General features: G+C 37.4%; 1 protein-coding gene across 1 annotated transcript in view; it reads right to left on the reverse strand.

Annotated features, from left to right (window-relative positions):
• Nucleotides 1-1,039: 1,039 nt before the first annotated feature.
• LOC127423731 (alpha-1A adrenergic receptor-like) overlaps nucleotides 1,040-27,763 on the reverse strand; it is a 33,412-nt gene continuing 6,688 nt past the window's right edge. The window contains exons 2-3 of the mRNA XM_051668269.1: nucleotides 20,944-22,821; nucleotides 1,040-3,370 (exon numbers count right to left, since the gene is read on the reverse strand). Of these exons, the coding sequence (XP_051524229.1) occupies nucleotides 2,829-3,370; nucleotides 20,944-21,868 (1,467 nt within the window). The 5' untranslated portion in view covers nucleotides 21,869-22,821 and the 3' untranslated portion in view covers nucleotides 1,040-2,828. The remainder of the gene's footprint in view (nucleotides 3,371-20,943; nucleotides 22,822-27,763) is intronic.

The raw sequence follows: 27,763 nt of genomic DNA on the forward strand, positions 1-27,763 counted from the left end.
GTTACTGAAATAACTTTGCAAAATCGTTGTTTTCCATCTGCTGCGGAGTTGCTTTCCACCATCTTCACTGACGGCACATATCTCAGCCCCGAAACTCCCATATCATCAAGAATTATCAGATTTCCACAGATATTTACGACTTTGCATATAGTCACTCACATGCATGTAACTCGTAATCGTAAATTACTATGTTTCTGACTCCACTTGAAGGCCACTTAACTATTGCTCATAGGGATTCCTATGGCTAAACTGCTAGACACATTGGGCCAAATGGTTCTAGCTGTGGAATTGTTTTTCCCACAGCTAGAACCTTTTTCCACTGTGGTGCTACAAAATCAGGATTAGAACAGATTGACTGAGCAAGTGACCAATCATGAGTCGCCACGTCAGAAAGGCCGTTCAACCAGCATGGCTTTCAGTCTTGAGTACGGTTAGCTAGCCATGCTGAAAATTTCAGGCTGGGAATGGTTGTAATTGTACTGTACCGAACAATGCTCAAGTGGAAATGCTATTGAAACTACGCTCAGAACCGTTTGGCCCAGTGGTGGCAAAGCGCTTTATGATGCTAGCAACACAGAGGTCATGGGTTTGATTCCCAGGAACACATACTATGGACCTTGAATATTCAAGCTGCTTTGGATAAAATCCTCTGCCTAAATAATGTGTAAATGCCACAACTGGAGTTAGAGTCTTTTCAAAATACCTAGCACAATGCCGCAAATTTTGCACGGGCAAATACCACTCAGCAGGTTTGAGCCCAGAGAGCATAGTTTCCAGATCCAACTCAACCTCAACATTCGCTGCCCATTCACTGTCTACCTTCACTGGCATAAAAAGCCCCCTAAAATTAAAAGTAAACACTCTTCTCATTTAGTTTCTCATTATGTTTCTCATACTTGATCGATACAACATAACACATTGTCTTATTCAAGGGGAATGAGTCTGGATGGAATGAGATGTTCTTGGAACAATTGGAAATCTCACAGTTGTTCATTTCGTAAGTTTTGGAATCTAGGATACTCAATAAAAAATACACTTGTAAAGTAGGATTTATTGTATATTATCCATACAGGAACCACATAGTGTTGAGCTGATTTTCTTTCATTTGAGAAACAATAACCACAACAACAGAAGTGCCACTTGCTATAAGGCATTTAAGGAAAATAATAAAAGGAAGTTGGTCACTTTGAGGTTATCATCATACAGTTTGCTATGTTTAAGGTCCAGCATTCATATTATAAGGACATTTGTTTTGAGAGTTGAGAAAGTTGATCCCACAGTGAAATCCATGATTTTGCATTGATATTCACGCCGTATCTAGAGTTCATGTGGAAATATTTTTGGTGTGGCAGAGGTGCTCTGAATATATGAGTCTAACGGAGGATGAATTCCCTGTTTAAGAAGGTTTCTTCTGTGTTATGTTTACAAATATGAAGGAGAAATAGGTTTTCTGTAACAGAAAGTCTTTTTCAATCATACTGAACACAAACAACCCATGACAATTTACTTTAGTGCAATAAAGAACAGTCAAAAATATAATTTCTCATTTTTACAAACACTTCTCAGTCATCGTTTTTTTTTTTTTTCCTAAAATGGGAAGGCTTCAATTAAATTCCTGTCAATAAAAATAATTGCTGGTATTTAAGGGTGATTCTCATGAAACATGTCCAGAAAATGTCCTGGTCAAATTTAACCCCAAAATTTAATATATAAAAAAGTTATATTTAGCATAAAAGAAAATTCTAAAGACGATTAAGATTTTATAAAAAAAAAAACATTTGCATTGTGACATTATTTTCAGGGCACTTAAGCACATTTTACCCCCAATTCTCAATACCGTAACGTGCCCGGACGGTTTCAATAATGACAATTCTCATAACCATAACGCTAACACTGTTGTTGTTTAATCATTTTTTAATTAAAATCAGCCAAGATGAAAGGCAGTACCAAGAGAGTGCCTAAATACTTTACAATTTAAAAAATACATAATATTTTTCACATTACAGTAATGAAAATATCATAATGACCATCTTTTTTTCACATTGCGGTCATGAGAATTTGGGGGTAAAATGTGTGCAACTGTCATGAAAATAATGTCACAATGTATAAATATTAATGGCCCTAATAGAAGGCATAATTATCTAGATGCAAAAAAATTATCTAGGAGTAAAAGTTGACATTTTCTTGACAAGTTTAATGAAAATCACCCTTATTCATGCACAATGTTGTCTACTTGTAATTTTAAAACGCAACCTTTTAAGGAAATAGTTGTCATTATTTACTCACTCCCATGTAGTTCATAGTGAACACAGCTGTCAAGCTTTATCACCATATAAGTTGTCATTTTGACTCTTGCGCTAAATTCTAAGTCTTCTGAAGCTATACAATAGCATTGCATTGTGAACAGAACAAAATGTATATGAACTAATGAAAATAATAATTAATGAACTAAATTTCAATGTGTTCCTCTTACAATTTTTTGTATGGCTTAAGAAGAAATATACTGTTGTACTTGTTGATGTTGTTGTTGTTGTTTTTTATGGAGCTTGACTACCCATGGTCTATAAATTGTCATTGTATACGTGGGTTTGGAAAGACATGAGGGTGAGTAAATATTGACAGAATATAAATTTTCATAACCATTTTCACAACTCCTTTAATAAGCATCAACACAGCTGACAGTATTGCAGCCATTTCCGATGTTCCAGTCTGAAGTGGCTTGTCTTTGTTCATCCGTTTGTGTCTTCAAATCTGCGACTCCTTCAAGTCGCAAAACAGCATCACACACAGCATGAGCCTCTTCAAAGTGATTTCCCCACCGAGCTCATTCACACCGCATCCCCGTCCTTGCACAGCGAGAGCTGATGGATTTTGATGACAGGAAGCGAGTTGTGTGTGGGCGGCTCGGGTTGTGGCGATTCCGTTCTCACACAGCAACAGGTCCTCAGCAGGTTCTTACCGCACATTCTCGCCACTTTCGCTCCCACACTCACACCGGCACCGACCCCTGTCGTTCCCGCAGAGGAAGCTCGAGAAGGGGCCTGCCACTCATGCCCGTCCCTGGAGGAAGGGCTGCGGGATAGTGCGATGGAAGATGAGGGACTCAGATGGGAAGCATTTTCGTGGCTCGTCAGGCCGAGGGCGAGGAGTTGCGACTGGGCATGCCGTGGACTGTGACCCTGGTAAAGCGGGTGGGTGGGCGTGGATCTCTTGCGGAGGCAGTGAGCGCCCAACACGCTCAGGAAAGCTTTCTTAAACTCCTGACTGGAGCAGGGGTAGATGATGGGGTTGATGCAGCTGTTGAAGTAGCCGAGCCAAAACGTTATCTTGAAGACGGTATCCGAAGGCCTGTATGTCGGGAAGATGGAACCTAGGTGAACAAAAAAAAGTTAGTTTTTTTCATGTCGTCTTAGACTTACACTGACACCTAGTGGCCTGGATGCAGCATCATTATTGGACTAAAAATTACTGACTTTGCTCACACACAAAAAAGTGACTCTATGTTGGGATAAATGACCGCTTGTTTAAGGTTCAAGGTAACATTATAATTAAAGTTATTGACATTTTTTGACAATACATGTTTGCTTTATAAGACTAACCTATCGTTGTTTCAAAGCACTATGTTTAAGTTTATAAATTACTACGTTAAAATTATGTGTATCAAATTTTATACATTAGGCTTTACGGGTTAAATATGCCATTTGCACACTGTTATGTGTCTGACAGAAACTTTACAGAGTGTTATATTTATAATATTATTGTTCTTTCGTCTTGAAACACTAAATAGTAAACTTTATTATAATTTAAAAAAGTGTTATAAGTGTTAAATCTATAAGAAAGTTATTATATTTGTTTTTAGAGGGCAAAAACGTATCTCGGATTTCAAATATGACAAATTTGAAATATGACCTGCTGTAATAGACAAATAAAAATTATGTAATAATAAAAATGAAAAAAATATGAATATATATGATATGCCTCTACATCCTTTAATCTATGTAAAAAAGAAACAGGACAGTCAAAATATTATAAAGACGATTACTGAAATAAAACTTGGTGCAGTGATTTTTATATATACTGTACACACACACACACACACACACACATATAAATTAATACATTTAGTCAAAAGGACAGGAAAGAGAGATTTAATTAACTATTGTGGCAGAAAATAAAGGGTAAACACTCATCTGGGAAACTAAATGGAGGAAACATTACCTCTAAAGCCTAATGTATCGAATAGGATACATACATACATACATACATACATACATACATACATATATATATATATTGTCTTTTTATATTTTGTCTAATGGTATTAAAAACAGTTTAATGTAAAAATAAAATTGGCAGTGGTGGCTCAGCAGTTAAGGCTCTGGGTTACTGATCAGAAGGTCAGGGGTTCAAGCCCCAGCACTGCCAAGATGCCACTGTTTGGCCCTTGAGCAAGGCCCTTGACCCTATCTGCTCCAGGGGTTCCATATCATGGCTGACCCTGCACTCTGACCCCAGCTTAGCTGGAATATGTGAAAAAAAGAATTTCACTGTATATGTGCAAATGTGTGATAAAAAAGTAAATAAATAATAAAAAATAAAAAAATTAAGCTGTCAACATGAAATGTCATGTAAAGCCTTAATGATTTTCATAAGAGATCATAAATGGTTGAAGCAAAGTGATTGGCTGATCTGATTACATTGCATGTAAACACCTTTACCATCATTCATACTGGCTTATCCAATGTGCATAAGTGTTGTGCACATGCCTGTTTATGTTTTGACATTTAAAGCAGACAATAATCTCATGTAAATGCGTTTTTCTTGCATTGCCGGATTTTTCTGAATGAGCAGGTTTTTTTGAAGTTATCAGCACAATTGTGCATGTAAACGCACTCACTAATAATGTATAAAACTGGCACATGGATCAAACAGCAGTACTTAATATACAGACAAGTCACATTTGTTTCATTTTTTTTTTTCAAACTGTAGTACAATATACACAATACAGAATGATATCTATAGTTATATTTATTAATAACAGACCAATATTTTAGCCAGGCTGATTAATTGGTCATTTTGAAATGATCGGAATCAGCTGATAACCTCGTCTGCTTGGCCATTTAACCAAAGCTTTGTTGTGTAAATTCCAAAGCTGCTGACAGCCTTGTCAATGGACAACTTACATTTTCTGATTTCAAAATTTTGAAATATTTTGAGTGCAATTATTGAGTGAAATAGTGTAAATAATATATAATCAATACTAACTGTACTCTAGTTATATAATCAATTATAATAAAAAAAATATTGGAAACACTTTTACAACAAGGTTGCATTCGTTAGATTAGTTAACTACAATAGCTTACATGTACTAACAGTGAAAAATACTTTTTTTAATAAGCAATTATTATTATTGATTAATGTTAATTTATACATAAACACTATATTTTTATAATTAAAAAGTGCATATGTTGTTAACATTAGCTAGAGTATTATGAATTAACATGACTAACTAAACAACTAAATGCTGTAAAAAAATACAGTATATTGTTCATTGCTAGTTCATTATCTCATGCATTTACTGCTGTTAACAAATAGAACCTTATTGTAAAGTTTTATATACAGTACATGAAAAATATTAGATACAACTTCTCTACTGTAATCGAAATATCAACATCAGTTACTTAAATTACACGTGCACACGTGTGTGTGTGTGCGTGCACAGGTCCGAGGCCTTTATGTTTGCAAGCACACATGCACACATGTGAACATGAACATGATGAACATGCTAATGAACACTACATTTTTATCTTATTTTTGATCTCCCCCATTCATTTTCAGTGGCCGGTCATTTTTGGACCTACACACACACACATGCACACTAACACACACACATGCGCACGCACACACAAACACACACATGCTCACGTACACGCACAAACTCTTTTGAGATTTACATGCTTTCTTTTTCACAGAGATGAACTTTATCCTACCCTGAACTGCATCCAACATCCATTTATCCAACATTACTACACACACGTCTTTGACCTGGAACACCACAATTCTGTTGATTCTATTGGAGAGGGGTCACTGTGGGGCAAAGACAGTTCTGGTGTGTATGTATGTGTGCGTGCACAGGTCCGAGGCCTTTATGTTTGCAAGCACACATGTGAACATGAACATGATGAACATGCTACTGAACACTACATTTTTATCTTATTTTTTATCTCTCCCATTCATTTTCAATGGCCGGTCATTTTTGGACCTGTGCACACGCACATGCACACACATGTGCACATGTCATTTAAGTAACTGATGCTGATATTTCGATTATACGACCTGTGCACGTGCACATACACACACACACACACACACACACACACATGCACACACACATGCACACTAACACACACACACACGTGCTCACGTACACGCACAAACTCTTTTGAGTTTTACATGCTTTCCTTTTCACAGAGATGAACTTTATCCCACCCTGAACTGCATCCAACATCCATTTATCCATCCAACATTACTACACACACACATCTTTGACCTGGAACACCACAATTCTGTTGATTCTATTGGAGAGGGGTCACTGTGGGGCAGAGACAATTCTGGTGTGTGTGTGTATGTGTGTGTGTGTGTGCAGGTTTTGCTATACTTGTGAGGACCAAGTATTGAGAATCAACCTGTTCTCTGAGGACATTTCTGGTTGTGAGGACTTTTTGGGTGGTCCTCACAAGGGAAATGGCATATTAAATTATGTTTTTTTGAAAATATAAAAATGCAAAAAGGTTTCTGTGAGGGTTAGGTTTAGGGTTAGGGGATATAATCTATAGTTTGTACAGTAAAAAAATCATTATGTCTATGGAGGGTCCTCACAAGTATAGCAAAACCAACATGTGTGTGTGTGCATGCATGTTCATGTGTGCGTGCGTGTGTGCATGTGTGTGTGTGTGTTCGTGCACAGGTCCGAGGCCTTTATGTTTGCAAGCACACATGCACATATGTGAACATGAACATGATGAACATGCTCCTGAACAGAAATTGTTTTCTCTAATTTTTGATCTCCCCCATTCATTTTCAATGGCCGGTCATTTTTGACCGGGAACACCACAAGTGTGACTTTGTACCATTTTGTACAAACTAAAAGTATTTCAAAACAAACTTCCTGGTTAAACATTAAAACACACTAGTGTGACAAATAGTACAGAATGTTTTCATATTTTGTTTAATATTGCCAAAAATTATCCATAAATAATGCTTTTTTTGTTCAAAAACGGAGGTGCATATGCTCAGGTCAGTGAGGCCTATGATCAATAAGTTCCAAAAATAAAAACAAAACCTGTGCTAATTGAAAGAAAACAAGTTGGCAAAAATATATAATCCAATATTTGTTGATTTGATACCCTGTGTGAGCAAAGTCAGTAAGTTTTAGTCCAATAGGATAACATTAACTAGCATTTTCAGGCAAAAGAAAATCCTCTTTGGGTCAAAATGACCAGAACACAACATGAGGGTTAATAGATAAGAAGCATAAAATTCGAAATGTTATAGCCAGAGCAGTATGAAAGAAAAGAAAACGTGTCTGAAAGCATCGTTTTCGACACCACTGCCTCTGGGTGACACAACAGATTCTTACGTCATGCATCACAATGCCGGCCAGGTCTTTTTATAGCATCCGATCTGATCTCCTCGCTAGAACGTTCCTCTGTTAATCAAGGTTAATAGTTTTATTCAAATAGCCATCATAAATCCAGCTCAATATGATCAGAGGATGGCTCATCAAGGGAAAGGAATAGTGAGCAATGCAGTGACTGCAGCCTGGGTTCTGGAAGTATTTTTCCCATTCCTTTTCTCTATTTCACAGAATTAATCGATAAAGAGTTCTTACCATAAACCAAACCAGCCAGCTCCAAAATGAATAACGACATTATAAACTTTGATTTAAAGCTAAAAACTATTTCAATATCCGGGTAAATAGGAAATTAACTACTCACAATAAGGCATCGCAAATGACGTAATCAGATAAAAAAAAAACTGCTGACTTATAATCATTAATTATAAGTGAATGAAAATGAATTTCGTTTACACTATGAAATACACCACTTTCGTATACACTTTTCTTACACATAAGTGTATAAACAAGTACATGGGCGGACTGGGAAGAGAAATCGGCCCGAGATTTTACATAGAAACTGGCCCAAAATTGGAAATGTGGCCCAAAAATGTGTTGAGCGGTGGGTGGGTGGGGGGTTATGGGGGTATTGTCGCAGTCCTTTTCTGCATATCGCTGCCACCTTCGGCATATCGCGGCGCCATTTTGTGGCCTTTTCTGCATAACGCAGCGGCCCATTTCAGCTTATCACGGCCCATTCGGCCATGTTTCGCGGCTGGCCCTTCGGGAAAAGGTTCTCCCGATGGCCAGTCCGCCCCTGCACAAGTATACACTTACATGCACATGAGTAGTTTGAGAGTGTAGAGAGAACAACTCTATTATATAACTTGCCCTGTTTTATAAGTGTAATTAATTTTTGTGGTAATCAATATTATGCCACAAATGCCATCAATTGAGCTTAACTTGTATTGAACCTGGAATATTTCTTTAAAGGTGGTTAACCATATTTCTGTTTTTCGTTCCATTTCATTACAGCCAGTGTTTCCTGGAGTGCCTTGTTCTTAAACAGTTCTTCGAGGTGAATTAATTAATGAATGTAGTGATTAAATATTTTACTGTCACAAAAACAAAGCCAAATGCGGATCCATTTTTGGCATTGAGCATTGCCATATAGACGATTTCTCAGTCCGAGGACCTGAAAAGCTCTGAGTAGAATCTCCAAATAGTCATTAAATTAAAGTAATACCAACAGGATGTAACGCAGCATTCTTCTTCACAAGAAATTTGGTATTTAAACACCATTTTGGACTAAAAATCACACAGATTTATGACTCCTACAGAAGCATACACCAATGCTTAACCTTGGAGCTTATAGTAGGCCTGTCTTGAAAGGTTTAATGTTATCTTAAAATTTTTTTTTAAAAAAAATGGTATTTTTACTTTAGGTACCCTGTTGCACTCTATTATTCATTGTTATAAAGAAAACGAAACATATCAGTAAGACATTCGGCCTGTCAGTGTACATACACCCACTGAATTGTTTTAATAGCAGATTGGCCATAACATTAAAAAAAATAAAGTGTCTTGCGAAACCACCTAGCCTTGAAACACAGCATCTGTCTTCAGAGCTAAAAGCTTAAACAGTCTCATAACATGCTTTAAGAGCGAGTCTAGAGGGGGCTTTTACACACTCACAGGGTAAACGATGAGCTGCAGAGATGGTTGAGGGAATAGCCTGCCTCCAAGCATCACATTTCCATCAAGATGAAGAGCTAAAACTGAGGTTTAGTCATCTATATTCCGGTTAGTCCACCAGCAAGCTCACCAAGAAATGTTTGGGTCATATTTCACCCCAAAATCACAAGGTTTATTATTTTACAAACAGAAAATGAAGCCTATTCTAGCAGCATTAAGATATCTGGCATTGTGATAATTATTTTGATGACAGTTAAGCATATTTGCCCCCCAAATACTGTAATGTGAAATCTCATTCACAGCACTGTAATGTGTCCAGACGTTTTCTTTTGGTAAAATGTTGGTAATAAGAGGCAAAGCCCCAAAGGGGTAAAGCCCCTATTGTATCTGGTAGTTTTATTATTATAATTCTTCCTCCACCAATGGGCTATGGCAGCCCATAGGACCGTATGGTAAAAAGTTGTGAAGTTTGGCACACTGATAGGGGAATGTCTGAACATCATTGACAGCAAATTTGGGGTCTCTATCTAAAACCGTCTAGTGCCACCAACAGGTAAAAACTGCACTTATGTTTCTAGTGTGGGAAAGAAATGCAATTGTTTTGGTTCCTGAATTTTATTTTATTTTATTTTTTTTTTAAATGCAATAAATAAATAAATCTTAAATGTCCTTTATGCAAGCATTCATTTTCTTGCAAAATATTTCTTTCAGCTGATTTTGGGGTGAAATATGACCCGACATGTTTTTGACAGATTTTGTGAGATTTACCCAGTCACTGATCGTAACGACTCAAAATTAAGTTTATCAGGGTCATTATCATAACTGTAATGTTAAAAATCTCAATCACAGCACTGTAATGTGTCCAGAAGTTTTCTTTTGGTAAAATTTGGTAATAAGAGGCCAAGCCCCAAAGGGGTAAAGCCCCTATTGTATCTGGTAGTTTTCTGTTTGTTATTATAATTCTTCTTCCACAATGGGCTATGGCAGCCGACAGAACCGTATGGTAAAAAGTTGTGAAATTTGGCACACCGATAGGGGAAAGTCTGAACATCCCTGACAGCAAATTTGGGGTCTCTATCTAAAACCGTCTAGCACCACCAACAGGTCAAAATTGCACTTATGTTTCTAGTGTGGGCTAGAAATGCAATTTTTTTGGTTCCTGAAAAAAAAGTTATCAAAATGCAATATATATATATATATATATATATATATATATATATATATATATATATATATATATATATATATACATTTTCTTTTAAAATTATTTTCTTCTTCAAAATATTTCTTTATGCTGATTAGGGGTGAAATATGACCCGAACATGTCCTTGACAGATTTTGTGAGATTCACCCCGTCACTTATCGTAACAACTCAAAATTATGTTTATCAGGAGCCATAATCATAACAAGTTTCGATATATTAGGAGAGGAAAAATAATCAAAATGAAAACATAACATAACTGATGTTCTACAGTCTATTACGAGTGATATGAGCAGAAATATAAATAATGGATCCAACTTAATGATGCGTTAAATTGAAAGAAACCAAAATGAGAAAACGGAAACAATTTTGGACAAGCCCATAATAATAATGATTGAAACAATGAGTCGGAACGCTTTTTATCAATTTGCATGAGTCAGAACTTGAGCTGCATCAAAGAGCTCTTGTAAAAATGCTAAACAATAAAAGTATCTTCTTCATGCAGGCCGTTTATTAAGTGAGATTTCATCGAAGGTTATGTCCTCAGTTCACTGAGGTGTGAGGGCCCGTTTACGAGGACAAAAGTAAACAACTAAGCCATACATCTGACACTAAATCAAGCCACCAGTCCCTTGTTGAAGCATCATGCTGTATATGCACAACTGTTACAAGGTTGTCCTTGACTGCTTGATTTGCTGGAATGGTTCTGTTATTCATCATTAGAAAGGATCCCTGAGGGCCACCGGACATATCTGGCATATCTGTAATTCCTGTCCCGCACAAGGATCTCTGACATAGTAATGTGTCACAGTCAGTACAGTAAATGACTGGGTTATTCAGAAAACTTCGCAATTTATGCCTGAAAATATTTATTTTATTCTAAATTTATTTTTGAAAAGGTTACCGCTGAACTTTGTGAATTAGTTTAAGTAGGAGTACGCACTGGACACCTTCACACAAGAAGTCCCAAACGGAAACATAAAAAACTTCTTGAACTTTCAAGAAATCCTATTTTATCACCTCAGGCCGAAAGTTCCATGACCATAAACACCATTTTTCATTTTAAGATTTGTGGTCAACAAATGTGGGTTTTTCAATAGCCAATTCTTAAATCATTATTCAACTTGAATGCAACTGAAGCTCAGTCGGAAGCATTTGTGGCATAATTTTGATTACCACAAAAATTACATTAAACTTTTAGGTTACAGCGAGGCACTTATAATGGAAGTGAATCCGTAAACATTAAAATCAGGGTCTAAAAACAAAATGTTTTTCATTTCGGTTCGTTCGGAGCAAAAACTGAATTTTTGGGCCATTTTTCCAAAAAGAGCAATTACATTTTTTCCAGTGTGGTGGATTTTTCATCATAGAAATCATAACAAGCATACAGTTAATTAACAGTGAAGTATAATTTTAAAATCTGTAATAATGCATCATATCTAACAATAACTCAGTGAAGACTTGGAAACAATTGAGAAATACACTTTTTACCTCTAATAATGTTTTCCTTGTATCTGGATTAGCCGTGCATGTACATAGTTGTACATAGTTCACAGAATGTGACATCCACAATGGGCAATAAGGCAAAGAAATGTGTGATTTTGCAGTTTCCTTCAGGATCAAATTACATTATTAACCGATTAAAACCAGTTACCAGCATTAAAAAATAATGTTTTTGACTCCTGAACAACTGAAAATTACTAGTTTTCGATTTGTTCGATTTGTTCCTTGAACGGTTTTTAGCCCCTGATTAAAATACTCACTTTTTCAAAAGTACTGTATAGTCACAAGACATAAACAATATGTATGTTAAAGTGTGATAAAATCGCTAACTGACCTTATTTCCGATTTTACAACATTGTTGCCATGACAACGTAACACCTCAAACCCTAAACCCTAAAACTACCATACATTTTTTTTTATTATTGATTTAAACTAATTTACAGCTCAAATTATAAACTGTTATTGCTTTTTCTAAAATTATATGCTTCACATTTCTGCCTTTACACCCTCTAAAAATTGCCCTCCATTCACTTCCATTGTAAGTGCCTTACTGTAACCTTGGTTTTAACTTTTTTTTTTTTTTTTTTTTTTTGCGAAAGGATGGACGTGTCTAAATTAGTTTTTGTGGTAATCAGCATTATGCCACAAATGCTGTCGACTGAGCTTAACTTGAACCCCGGAGTATTCCTTGAAAGCTGCACTATGTACGATGTTTTGGTTAAAAATGAACAAATTGCCATTATTGATTGAGTACATCATCAATAAGTGTTGAAAACAATGTTCTTACCTTACCCCGATTCACTACGGTAAGCCTATCAAAATGATTTGTATTTTGAGCTGTTGGGTTCGATTTGGCGTGAAATTGCTGGTTTATGACGTTCATCCTTGCGTCATTACATCATGTCCACACACACAGGAAAGAAGTGCCTGCTGTCTCATGTTCCGGCTGCAGAAACTAACTACGCTGTTCAGCTCAGTTCAGTCACACTTACACAGTTCAGGAGAGCATCGTCGCAGTCTAGATGGACGTTTATCTGTTATCTGTTTGGTGAAGTTGTTTACCTGCTATAATGCTTGGATATGTTTTCTGGTAGGGTTGTTGAAGCTTATATTGCTTGTCATGCTTTTATGAATCGAACATTACTCGTGTGTTAACCGATCACGATGCATCTGCGTTATCTATCTAGTTAAGTTACTTTGACATGTTTAATATGTATGATTTCTGAAACTGACTTCTTGTAATTGTTATATTGCATATTTAAGCTTATTATTTCTATGTTTAATCAAGTATATTTTATCCCCATAATTATTGAATCCTCATTTTATGTTTTAAGTTCACAGTGTTATTGTGTGCATTGCATAGACATACTATTGTAGTAACTGAGTCTGGACAATATAGTATAAAAATAATAAAGTCTTCTATTGAACTCGTATCAGCCATATTACAAGTTGAACCTCTTATATTGAAAATTGTCTACTGATCTACTGGTGGTGGCTGAGGAGAGTCCCGTTCTCTTTTTAAAAGTGCATTGAGTGTAATATCAGAAAAGCGATTTAAGTGTAAAATTCATTCAAATATGTAAATAAGAGTGTTGTTTATCTTCATCAAAGCAAGTAATATTTCCGTTTCAAATGTTTAAATGTATAACATATTATCAGTATAAAAACAGCACGTTATGACTCTGGCTCCAGTCATGATCACACACAGGCAATGTCCAGGAAAGCTAAAATTGGGAGATTCATCCACCAGAAGAGCAGTGCCGAAACACGTCTGACGTAAAGTATTCTTCCGCAAATTGCTTGCGATTTTAAGTTTCAACCACAGATGTCGCTAGAGAGCACAAAGTTACGTAGTTAAAAGTTAAACTATTACACCCTATTACTTTATATATATACAATATACAATATGTATATATATATATATATATATATATATATATATATATATATATATATATATATATATATACACAATTGCAATCAAAATTATTCAACCCCCCAAGACAGTAAGGTAAGCTTTTCTGATGACCCAAAATATTTAAAGATTGCATCTATATCAGTTGAGTGACACATTCAAAGTCATAGTGTGAATATATAACCTAATGTTTGTAAATAGCAGGATTAAAAAAAATAAATACATCCATGTCATAATTATTCAACCCCTATTGCATGTAGCTGTTTCTTAAATATGTAAGGATACACATGTAATTGTTTTAAAACAAAATTAAGTCATCAATCTGCAATGGCACTTATTTAAGTTTTAAAATGTAAGTTTAGCGTTGTAAGCAAAAATTTATTTCTATGCAAAAAATTCAATTAAAAATAAACTGTCTCAAAAGCTAATAGAGGAGATTATTTCATTACACAAGAAAGGTCATGGCACTTCAATTTCCAACAGACAAAGTTGGCAGCACCATTCATACATTTTTAAAATATGATACAACAGCAACCTTCTTGGGTGTGGAAGAAAGCAAAACTTCACCAAGGGAAATTTGGAAAGACCTGTGGAGTCCTGGAAGAAGATTTTATTGAGTTATGGCACTAAACTGAAAATGAGTTTTAGACCCATGAATCAGCAGTATGTCTGGAGAAAGATGACAAGGTGATGACAAGAATGACACCATCCCACATTCAAGCATGGAGGTGGGTCAGTCCTGCAAAAATCTGATGCCTTCAGTGTGTAAATTGAAGCTCGTTATCACTGGACTTTCCAGCAAGACAATAACACCAAGGATATCCAAGTTGTCCAAAATCTGGTTCAGGGATAGGTCGTGGAATGTCCTTAAATGGCCCTTTCAGTCCATCATTAAAATCCCATTGCAAACCTTTGTTGGGATTTCAAGGAAGCAGTGGCAGCACAGAAACCAAAGAAATGTGTAGAAATTCTAATAGAGAGGTGTCCGAAGCCAGAGAACACTTACCTGAAACATTTATTTGATGTTATTAAGGATAAAGGATGCTCCATAAATGACTGACTTTGGGGGTTGAATATTTTTGACATGACATTTGTGGAGAGAATTAGTTATTTTTTATTTTAAAATTTGGGTAAAATGAACCCTTTGTTCTCAAAATCACTCAAATGTGTATTAAAAACTTACTTTGACTATTTACTGAGGTTTCAGTTGATGTGTTTTAATTCACATCACCAGAATGTATTGCTGGTCAGGGGGGTTGAATAATTTTGCAACTCTATGTGTGTGTGTGTGTGTGTGTGTGTGTGTGTGTGTGTGTGTGTGTGTGTGTGTGTATGTGTGTGTGAGGGATAATGCACAGTCAGCTGGTTGTTATCACACAAAAACCCCGACAGGGTGATCAGCACCCCGACTCGAAGCAGAGATTCTTGTATCATCCTGAAGGGATTTATTTTGTGATAACAATCAGCTGACTGTACATTATCCTGCTTATTGCATGGCTACTTACTAAAGAAATAAATCCATGGACATAAAATATTGATTTGCGTTGAAATTATGTGATCTGAGAAGAAAGAAATCACTGAACAGCTGAAATCAACCTCCGGTTTGCGTCAAAGATCTGTTGGTGTTTATTTTGTAAAAATGACTGTCTGACTCCTCAGTATTCAGCCTATTACAAGACTACTTGCCAAATAAACAAATAAATGCACATGAAACATTGATTTGAGTTTAAATTATTTTATTAGCCTGTTGAGATCACACGGTAATCCGAGAAGCAGGAGAGAAGGATCGCAGTACCCGGATGAGCAGTCTAATACGTGGATGTGCGGTTGTTACAGAGCAATATCAGACCGCCGGATGGCGCCATTGACTAATCAGAATCGAGTATTCCAGAGAGCCATATAATATATATATATATATATATATATATATATATATATATATATATATATATATATACAGTCTATATATATATACATATATATATATATATATATATATATATATATATATATATATATATATATATATATATATATATATAGAAGGTTATATATATGTAACATGGTTACAGTGGAAATGTCACAGCACTGGTTTCTTTGTTAACTGGTTTTAACAAAGTGCAGAATTATTATTATTATTTTTAAAATATAAACTACATAGGCAGTGAAAGCATAATATTTTAATTTCAATAAAAAGCCAAAAAATAAAAATAAAAATAGGGAGCATTTTTTATTCTATTATTCTATAATTCTAATTCTATTTAACTCATTAAAATAGGCATGCAAATTTTAAAATATTTTAATTTTGTTTCACATTACACACTAAACAGAGTTAAATCTATCACATAAACTAAGTTCAAAATCCTTTTATTTATATCAGAATGACCTGACTATAAAATCTAAGCAGAAAAATATTTGCCTGCTAAGTGTCAAGCCCATAGGTCGAATGTAATATCAACCACATGAGATACTGATCCTCATTATTTATTAAAGCCCTGCTGCATTTTACTCAGTTTTATCCATCAATTGTGCCAGTGCATCCAAAAATACAAGATGGCTGAGCTAGTTTTCAATATCCTTTTTTCCAGGCTGAGTAGTTCAGTAACTCTTGCCTTGTTTCCCATGGTTCCTTGCCTGAGCAAATGATCAGAGGAGAGAGATACAAACCACATGGGAATTTCAGACATGAATTCAGTGTTAAAGACTGATAGAAACGCCTGTTAACTGAGGGCTTATGATACCGTCACGGTGCTACCGTGTACTGCCTGAAATACAAGCCGTGGTTTAGTCACACAAACTTGTGCCTGTCTGACATAGTGTAGTTTTGATTGGAAACAGGTCACATACTAACACAAAGGATGCTTCTCACGGGGGATGAGAGAATGTGTTTACACGCCAACAAGCTCCACAACCTCTCTCTATGATATTCTGGTCTCTAGACATGACTCTGGTCCCTCCTTCAATGTAAGTCCATGCAGTCACTATTTTTAAGATTTATGCATTTCAATTTCATAATAAAATTCCATCAAACATAATTGTGTGATTTTTAATATATTACCCTCATGATTTGAGCTATCATTTATCCATTTGTTCTTACATTCACCTTGTAGGAAGTGTTGCCTTTGGCTTGGCTTCAGTGATTGTTATTATGGTTGTGTTCTGCACATCTTGTGCCAAATAATGTATTTATGCAACATTAGCAAACTCACTTTAATGCAGCGAAAGTTCCCAAGTCATCCAGGCATAAAAAATTAAACCTTTCTTCAGAGCACATCCAGTACACTCTAACTGTTGTGGGATTGAGGGAAGATTTAGAAGGAAGAATGTCTGTCTGAAGAGCAAATTCTTCATCCTATTACCTAATACATTTGTCCGAAAAATCCCCCCAAATTGCTACAATGTGTCTCTCCCACACAGCGTTTATATGAGCCCTGAATCCTTTGTGCCTGACGGCCAGTCGTTTCTATGATGAAAAAGGCATGAAATTGCTTTTCTAGGAAAACAATTGTTTGGTTATTTTCTAATTATTGTGAATTGACCATTGAATTTTGTGAAGTCATTGTGGGTGACATAAACTTCTCCTTAGGTCTCTTAGCTCCAGAGTGGGATGTCATACATGCAAAAATAGAGTCGCATTGATCAGTGTAACATTAAACGAATTACTTTGCTATTGAGCGTAGTGTTTTAGATTTCACTGTTATTACAAATGTGGTTGGTGGAGCTTGTGTGTGTGTGTGTGTGTGTATGTGTGTGTGTGTGTGTGTGTGTGTGTGTGTGTGTGTGTGTGTGTGTGTGTGGTTTTTTTTTTTTTTTCAGACTGAGTCATACTGATAAGGTCAGTGATTCCCTTGAGCTTTTTAAACACTCTATTATATGCCATTTAATTCTAGTTAATTAGCAAGTGTTTGTAAACTTTCATAGAAATCATGCTTCATGAAAATGTACATGCAGATTCATAATCATTTTCATATCCTCTTGAGAAAAACCACAGATTAAACCAATCTAAACTGGTTTGCTGGTCTTATCTGGCCTAGCTGGTCTCCCAGCCTGGTCAAGCTGGACTTAAACTGGTTTAGCTGGTCAGCCAGCTGGCCTTCCATACCGACCAGCTAAAAAGTGCCTAAAGCCCCGCTAATACCAGCAAACAGAACTGACCAGCTTAAAATTGCCCAAAACCTCTCTAAAACCAGCATACTAGACCAGCTGATAAGTGCCCAAAACCCTATAAAACCAGCAAATACCAGTCTGACCATGTGAAAAGTGCACAAAACCCTTTAAGACCAGCAAACAAGACCAGACTGACCAGCTGACAAGTGCCCAAAACCCCACTAAAACCAGATAATACCAGCATGACCAGCTTAAAAGTGCCCAAAACCCTCTAAAACCAGAAAATAGACAAGCCTGACCAGCTTAAAAGTGCCCAAAACCCTCTAAAACCAGAAAATAGACAAGCCTGACCAGCAGAAAGGTACACAAAACCGCTCTAAAATCAGCAAACATGCCAGCCTGACCAGATGAATAGTACACAAAACCACTCTAAAATCAGCAAACATGCCAGCCTGACCAGATGAACAGTACACAAAACCTCTCTAAAACCAGCAAACATTCCAGCCTGACCAGCTGAATAGTACACAAAACCTCTCTAAAACCAGCAAACATGCCAGCCTGACCAGCTGAAAAGTGTTCAAACCCTTAAAAGTGTACATGCAAATTCATAATCATTTTCGTATCCTCTTCAGTAAACTGAATTCCATTCTTGCTGAAAAACATCAGATTAAACCAATCTAAACTGGTTTGCTGGTATTATCTGGCCTAGCTGGTCTCCCAGCCTGGTCAAGCTGGATTTAAGCAGGTTTAGCTGGTCAGCCAGCTGGCCTTCCACACCGACCAGCTGAAAAGTGCCTAAAGCCTCTCTAAAACCATCAAACAGACTTGACCAGCTTAAAAGTGCCCAAAACCTATCTAAAACCAGCAAATACCAGCCTGACCAGCTACAAAATGCAAAAAACTCTCTAAAACCAGAAAACCAGACCAGCTTAAAAGTGCCAAAGCCCCACTAAAAACCAGCAAACAGACCAGCTGATAAGTAACCAAAACCTCACTAAAACTAGCAAATACCAGCCTGACCAGCTGCAAAAGGCCTAACCCCACTCTAAAACCAGCAAACAGATGAGATCAGCTGACAAGTGCCCAAAACCCTCTAAAACCAGCAAGCAGACCAGCCTGACCATCTTAAAATTCCTTAAACCCCACTAAAACCAGCATACAGACAAGCCTGACCAGCTGAAAAGTACATAAAACATCTCTAAAACCAGCAAACATACCAGACTGACCAGCTGAAAAGTGCCCAAACCCTAAAAAGTGTACATGCAGATTCATAATCATTTACGTATCCTCTTGAGTACACAGGATTCCATTCTTGCTGAAAAACCACAGATTAAACCAATCCAAACTGGTTTGCTGGTCTTTGCTGGTCTAGCTGGTCAGCCAGCAGGACTTCCACCCTGACCAGCTTAAAATGACCCAAAACCTCTCTAAAACAACATATTACTAGACCAGCTGAAAAGTGCTCAAAACCCTATAAAACCAGCAAATACAGCCTGACCAACTGAAAAGTGCCCAAAACCTTTTAAATTGTACATGCAAATACATAATCATTTTATTCAGTCCTCTTGAGCAGAATTAAATTTTTGCTAAAAAATAAATAAATAAAAACGGTTTAAATCAACCTAAACTAGGTTGCCAGTATTATATGGTTTTAGTAGGTCTAGCTGGTCTCCCAGCCTGGGCAAGCTGGTCTTCAGCTGGTTTAGCTGGTCAGCCAGCTGGTCATCCACACTGATCAGCAGATAAATGTCCAAAGCCCTTATAAAACCACCAAACTAGACCAGCCTGACTAGCTGAAAAATCCTCAAAACTGCCCTAAAACAAGTAAGCTACACCAGCTGAAAAGTGCCCAAAACACTTCTTAAACCAGCAAACTAGACTAGCTTTTTTAGCAGGGATATCAGAGATTCATACTACTATTCTCTTTGTTTGCTTTGAGTTTCCAATAATACCATTTCCTGGATTATGTATTTTTTGTGACTAAATAGACTCATATTTTGTGGTTTAACTCTGACTAACCTTGGACCGAAAGGTCTCCACACAAGAGCTCTGTTGCTCGGGTGGAAATTGCAATAACAGCTAAAATTCATTTTGGGGGAACCCGACGAGCTCTGTGGAGCATTATGTGAATATTGGCTTGTTCTGACTTTGTGAAACTCGTTTCTGGAGCCAAACATATTGCAACAGTTGTTACCCTGTTGTCTAAGAAAACTTTCTAAACAAAGGTTTAAACAAACATCTTTTCAACCACTGGCACACCAAACACTTCTGTTGCACTAAAAGATTTGTAGAACCGCAAATGAGTAAAATCTTTCGTTTTGTATACACACTAAAATTGCAGGATTTATCTGAAGCACGCATGCCAATAGATGAGGCCTGAAAAAAACTAAATATTTAACGGATCTTCAGGATTCTCCACATCACCATTTGAGGTAATTATTTTCCCATCTTTACTGGCATTTTGAAAAATCTCTTCACATGCATTCAGACAGGAAACCTTAAAATATTCTTGTGCCTCTGTTTTGTCATAAAACGGCACGAAAAGAAGCCATTCACACATATTGACCAGATGTATCACACAAAGCAAAGGAATCAGCTCAGATAAAAATTAAGACAAGAGATCTTCTAGGCAAAAGTCTAGGCGATGCCTTTAGCAGTAAGGCGATTGGCTTTTTGAACTGAATGGCGCAACTTCCTTTCCTGCTGCAAAGTTGAGCTTTGCAATTGTTCCATCTCCTACTTAAAATTCTATTGTGTCTGCTTAGCAATCACACAGCATTTTCATGGAATTTCATGCCAGTTTGTTACTTGTGCATTTGTGGATATGGTCAGACAATGATAGCATCTACATTTCAAAACACCAAATTGCTACTTCCTTTATCAAATGTAAAAATGTAAGACACTTACCAATAGGAAGAACCAGGAAAAATGGAAGCCAACAAAGGATGAAGCACCCAACCACGATTCCCAAAGTCTTAGCAGCCTTTTTTTCACGGGAGAACTTGAGCAGACGCAGTGTGAAGTGTGTCCGGTTTCGCAATGCCTCATCCTCGGATACTGTCGTGTGACCACGGTGTATCCGCAAGGTTACACCCTCAGAGGCTTGGTCAGACTTTTCCGTCTTCTGTCCGCTAATTAGTCCACGCGTCTCCCTTTTAGCGACCACATACACACGACAGTACATGGACAGGATCACTGCCAGGGGGAGGTAGAAGGATCCCAGTGCAGAGAAGATGGCATAGCCTGGTTCCTCAGTTATCTTGCAAATGGTCTCATCCTCGGGCGCAGGTTCCTTCCAGCCGAAGAGAGGCCCAATGGAAATGGTGATGGACAGAACCCATAACACAACAAGCGCTAGCAATGCCCGTCGCTCTGTTACAATTGAAGGGTACTGCAGTGGATAGCTTACACCAATGTACCGGTCAACCGATATTACACACAAACTCATGATGGATGCTGTGCAGCACAAAACATCCATCGCCGCCCAAACATCACAAAAGGGTCGTCCAAAGACCCAACGACCCAGTATCTCAAAGACGGCAGAGAATGGAAGAACCGTTGAACTTAGGAGAAGATCCGCTACTGCCAAGTTGACGATGAAGTAGTGGGTAACTGTGCGTAGGTTACGGTGGCAAGCCACGGACAGGATGACCAGGATGTTGCCTAGAACTCCAAAAATAATGAAGACCGCCAACACCATGCCCAAAACGGCAGCCTTCATGACGTTTAACTCTGGAACGAGAGCATGGCTGCAGTTGGTACAGTTTTCGACAAAAGACTCAGGGGTCATGTTGTCTTTGAGGGGAACCATTTGTTCAAGACACCTGGGCATTTAAAGAAGTTTTCATGGTTGGCCACATGGCATCTAGAGACCTCAGTTCAGTTTGTACCTTTTTGGATTTTTTCCAGATGCAAAATGCTGCTCTTGTATTGGCTGTGGTGCAAGGACATTGGGACATTTCCATTGGGGTGTCTATCTGCTGTTAAGGAACGTAATGATATTTAACCTGTTGTGTCTCTCAAGGCCCTAGATGGGCTTTTAATGATCTGTTCATGGAAAATTGCTGCGGGTGAATAAATAAACAAGGGGAACAAAACATATTGCACTGCCGAGAGAGTCAGATTATTCTTTCATGAAAAGTCATAAATTCCAAGAGATTGTTTTCCCGTGTTCATAACCATGTGCAGCTGGTGATTTAGATCATACAATCACAACGACAGAACAGCACATCTGTGTAATTTATGCGATCCATTAAGGTACAAGAGGAGACTGTAGTTTAGAAGCGAGTTCCTTTAATTTCAGGCTTTGGCACACTGTCAGTACAGATGATCTGTCTTAGATAGGCACGAATGCATTGCTGATGCAGATGTGCACAGGTGTTAACAGCTCCAATCACTCTCTATAACTGTTACTCTCTCCACAGATTTATCTGTTAATTTTTTTATCTGATTCTTTAAACAACAGCTTCCAGTTTTTCAGCAAACACCTGTGGTTGTTGGAAGATGTGCACATGGTGCTGACGGTCAAGCTATGATTTCTTTCATCAGTTAAGTCATTGATGCACACCTCAGCACTGAAGGTCTGCACAGCACTAATTGATGTCACTGATGTAGAGGTTGAAAAGCCGGATAATAAGGGCAAAGCTAAAAGCACTTTGGCATGCGCTGAGCAGATATTGTTTTGGCTGGAGAGCAGCTGTTGGTGCGTCATGCAAATTTATTGAACAGCTTCAGTCAAGGTACTTTTGGTCCTCCATGCTGGTTTTGTTTGAAGACTGATTAACTCTGAAAAACAGAAAGAGATTGCAATGACACTGGAAATTGATCAATACAGAGAATTCATTTGTCTGAACATATAAACTGATGTTTTGTGCTATTGGTCCATGCATTAAAATTATGTGTGAAATTGTTTCATGTCTTGAAACCACAGACAAATGTATGAAATTAAATTATGTGCTAGTTCCAGTGGATATTGTTTTGCACATTCATTATTTAATGAGGGATTCTCACCAAACCATAAGCTTTTTCCAACAATTCCATTTATGTTTTAAATTATTCATGTTTCATGTCAAACACAAGACCAATGTGGGGAGAAGATAAAATGAATGGTTACACAATTCATATGCAACTGTAATTTAGTGGTCACTGCCTAGCAGTACCGGTACTAGGGTGCAATCTTTGGTGGGGCACTTGTATGTTTAGGGGGGACAACGTTGAGCATTTCGGCGTCAGTCAAGGTGGGGTCATCAGAAGTTTCTTGCCGGGCTTGAGGCAAACAGGGGTGCAATAAAAATGAATTACAATTCAATTTTGAAAAGAGACCCCAATTAGATAATGCCAATATTTTCTTTACATTTTATGTCTATCCTCATTTTTCAGCTTGATATATTTCAGTACTTCATAGCTCATGATGAGGACATTCACAGATCACATATGGATGGACAGATGGACAGAGGGTTTCAGCAAACATGTCATGGAGGGGGTGGGAGATGTCTAGGTTGGTCAGCAGTTTGGACATCATTCTCCTCTCAGCAAGAACCTCCAGAGGGTCCAGGTCCACCCCAACGACAGGTGGTGTCCTGAGAGGCATTGATGTGCATTTGTATCACACTGTGCATATGGGTGGACCATGTCAAGTCCTCAGAGATGTGAACTCTGAGATGCTGGAAAGTTACTGACCTTCTCCACTGGTGAGCCAGCAACCATGAGGGAAATGTAGTGTGACTTATCTATAATCAGCCCGCTATGTGGACATACTCTGACATATACAATGCAAAGCTCCCTTCCCAGTCCACCCAGACCATTTATTGAAACTCAGTTGTGAAAACTCACATTAACCCTGGTCACGACCCATTCTGAGACGGGCCTTCTGTCATAGATCACTCACCACACTGTGATTTATCTAGCATGCAGTACACTTCTAAAGATTACAGAAAGCCAAACATCTGCAGCACCTTTAATTTGATAAATGAAGTGCTACTTCACAAACGATTTTGAAATGTCTAAAAAAATCTTCATGGACAAATTGATGTGGGACAAAGAATGGAAGATAAAAGGTACAATATGCATTGTTTATTTAAGGTTTAAAATAAGTCTGCAAAGGAAAGCATCATGATTACTAGTGCTCATAAGTGTTAGAGGTATAAAACTTCAGCATTAAAACACATCCCATACTGTTTGTGCTACAGACACGAATGATACTTCAAATCATGCGGCTTGTTGGGAGGTGTCCTATTAGTTTTCTTAGAGATTGGACTGACAATTTCCACCTTGTGGATGATACAAAATGAGTAGAAATCCAATGGACTTAGGAGAAGGAGCGCTCTAATTCCCTCTACAATCAAGCTTATTCTTGTTGCTGGCTATAAGACAAAGAAACAAATCTGCATAACATGTCATACTTTCAGGCAAATCTCTGCTGCCAAATCTTTTTTTTTTTTTTTCTGTTGACAAAGATGTATTGTTTTGTTTTGTTTACTCAGAATGAAACCAGACATTTAGAAATTAGATTTTGACATTGTTTTTTTGTTTTGTTTTTTTGCCTTAACAAATGTTCTGCCAAACAAAAATGCATGGACTGACAGATTCAGACAGATGGCAAAATTAATATTTTTTGCCCTCTATGATGTGTCTATTTATAATGGTGTTAAAATAAATGTAACTGTGTAAACGGAAAGCAGTGACAAATTAATTTTCACACAGGCAGGACCCTTCTCTGATCATAAACTGTACGCTTCATTTCATTCTGAAAAAAAGATGATCTTTTTCATTACTGTGCTTTTATTACTCCACATTGACACTAATTACGTCTAATGAAATCGCCCACCAGCCGTATGTGAGTCTAATCAATTAACTCTGAGAAGAGAAATGCATGCAAGCTTAACGCTCCAACTCGAATGCTCTCAAGTTTCCATCATTAGTTGGAATATTGATTCGATTTCCAGTTTAATGAAGCACAGAGGTGACTCTCAGAGCTCGCTGGACACCATGGAGGTGTTAGGACACAAAATTACTCCTGTTTTATTCGAGCGGGAAAGCGCAAGCTGGTGGATTGACACTGACACACACACACACATACATACACAAGGGTTCAGACACAGTGTCTGTCTGGTCGGTGTAATACTGGACTATCTTTATTAACCCTTTCAGTCCTCAACTATGTTCCAGGAACACAAAAAATATGACAGTGCTTTATTTCTACTTTAAATGCTGCCGTAAATAATAACCAATCAAAAATGGTTTGTTATTATTTAATAGTTACATGGAAATAAATAATTATTTATGATGTCCATTACAATGGACACTGGTTCTGAATTATGTCTTTTTTTCTTTTCTTTTTTGCCTTGTGTCACATGCTTTTTTAATGGAAGATTTGTTTTGTTTAAAAAGTAACTGTTTGATATGACACTTGTAGTTTGACTTGGCAGCATCTAATCTAATAATACAAAAACCTTAAAAAAAAGAAAAGTAATGTCCATTGGAATAGATGCTTGGACTGAAAGGGCTTCGCCATTGGCGAGGGATGCACCGAAGCATTTGCTGTTTCAGTCCTCTAGCAAACTGTGAGTAAAAGTGATGCCAGATTATCCTTACAAACATATGAAGAGACCTTGAGCTTTGCCAGACTGGCACCCATATGGCCGTGCACATCAAACGAGTCAACAAAACATCTCATTGATTCAGCGAACAGAAGAAAGCGTCTAATCTTGTGTCTAATCTAGAAACGTTCTCAAGAATTAGACATTTAAAGGGATAGTTCACCCAAAAATGAAAATTCTCTCATCATTTACTCACCCTCATGTCATCCCAGATGTGTATGACTTTCTTCAGTAGAACACAAACAATGACAAAAATGCATCACAATTTGGATACTATGGAAAGTATACATACAGTATACTGCAAGAACAGTACGAGTAGTGTAGTAGTATGCAGTTCTGAACGTAGTCTGGAAATGGAGGGCGGGGCTTGGATCATGGATATCATTGGCTCTGTCTAATATTACTGGTTATCATTATTTTTCCCCACCCACATGGCCTTGGTTACACCAGCAGTCAAGCTGTTTCAATGTTGGAGATAGTTATTACATTCTGATGAAAGATTAGAAAAACAAACAACCACAGATGATTTGAGCACAATCAGACCTTCATTAATAAGTAAATATGGTCCAATATGATTTCATGTGGTCTATGAAAACAAACATATACAAAGTATTTTAGTGCAAATCCCCTGTCACACTATCTCTCATCCTATTTTCTCCTGTGTCCACATTAATTTCCGTCTGGCCTCCCTCTTAATACGACTGTCATTCTTTCCTTTTGTACGCACAGGGGGCGCGAGAAACCGAATCCCTTCCAGGGTTCGCCAGACTCAGTGTGATAATAATAGTCCAAGAGCAGAGATCAGTCTCTCAGTCTCTGATCTCCCCATCACACATCAACCGGTGTCTGACCTTTGGACCTCTCCGGTGATCCAAGTGGAACTCCATGCTGACACACCAGCTGCTCGGTACCTCAGCTGGCTGAGCGCGGAGCGCTTTGAGCTGCCATGCTGCATTGCACATCAGCCTGCCTGCGCTACACAGTTCACCCCTGTTCTGCTCTCTCCTGTTATCAGCGCTCTCCATCATTCACGGCTTAGTCAGATGGAGTTATACATATTAAAGACCACCATGTGATCTGATCTGTCTCCAAATGCAGCGAATGCAACGAGACTCTTTGATTTCGCCACTGGTGAGGGATGCACCGAAGCATTTGTTGTTTTAGTCCTCTAGCAAACTGTGAATAAAAATGACACCGGATGATCATTACAAACATATGAAGAGACTGGCACCCATATAGCCATGCACATGAAACAAGTCAACAAAACAACTCGTCGAACTTAGCGAACAGAAGAAAGCAAGCGTCTAATCTAGAAACGTCCTCAAGAATTAGACACTTAAAAGGAATAGGTCACCCAGTAATCATAATTCTGACATTATTTGCTCACCTCCATTTCATTCCAAACATGTTTGCTGTTGTTTTTTTTTTCTGTATAACACACACAAAAAAGCTCATAGTAATCACTGCTTTCAGCTTCAAAAACAACAAGGAAAACCACCATAAAAGTAGTCCACACACATTAATCTCATCAAGGAAATTACTGACGGAAATGCTTGTTGACGAAGGGGTTTTTGATTGTGACAATGATAATGAAGACAAGACGAAAAAGATGCATCATGATGACAGTCAAACTATAACAAAGTGCACGCGTATCCAACCCTTCTTCGTCAGAAGATCAGTTTGATCGAAACATTGCTGTTATTTTTAATCAATAAAAGGGGATATTATAACAGTGTGCCGATCAATTTTTTCAGTTATAAAAAAAATGATATTGCAAGATATTAGTAGTGCACTAACACTTTTTTAAAGAGAAAAATCTGGAAAGAATTGATTCAAATAATCCAGTCATAGTATGTTAGGGATTAAACCGCTTGAGCTGCTTACAAATAAGATAATACAATTATTTGAAGTCATATCAATATTTCATGTGCATTTATTTGTTTATCTGGCAAGTAGTCTTGTAATAGGCTGAATACTGAGGAGTCAGACGGTCATTTTTACAAAATAAACACCAACAGATCTTTGACGCAAACCGGAGGTTGATTCCAGCTGTTCATTGATTTCTTTCTTCTCAAATCACATAGTTTCAATGCAAATCGATATTTTTGTGCATGTATTTATTTATTTGG

Source organism: Myxocyprinus asiaticus, chromosome 33, assembly GCF_019703515.2.
Source record: "Myxocyprinus asiaticus isolate MX2 ecotype Aquarium Trade chromosome 33, UBuf_Myxa_2, whole genome shotgun sequence".
Taxonomy (NCBI): Eukaryota; Metazoa; Chordata; class Actinopteri; order Cypriniformes; family Catostomidae; genus Myxocyprinus; species Myxocyprinus asiaticus.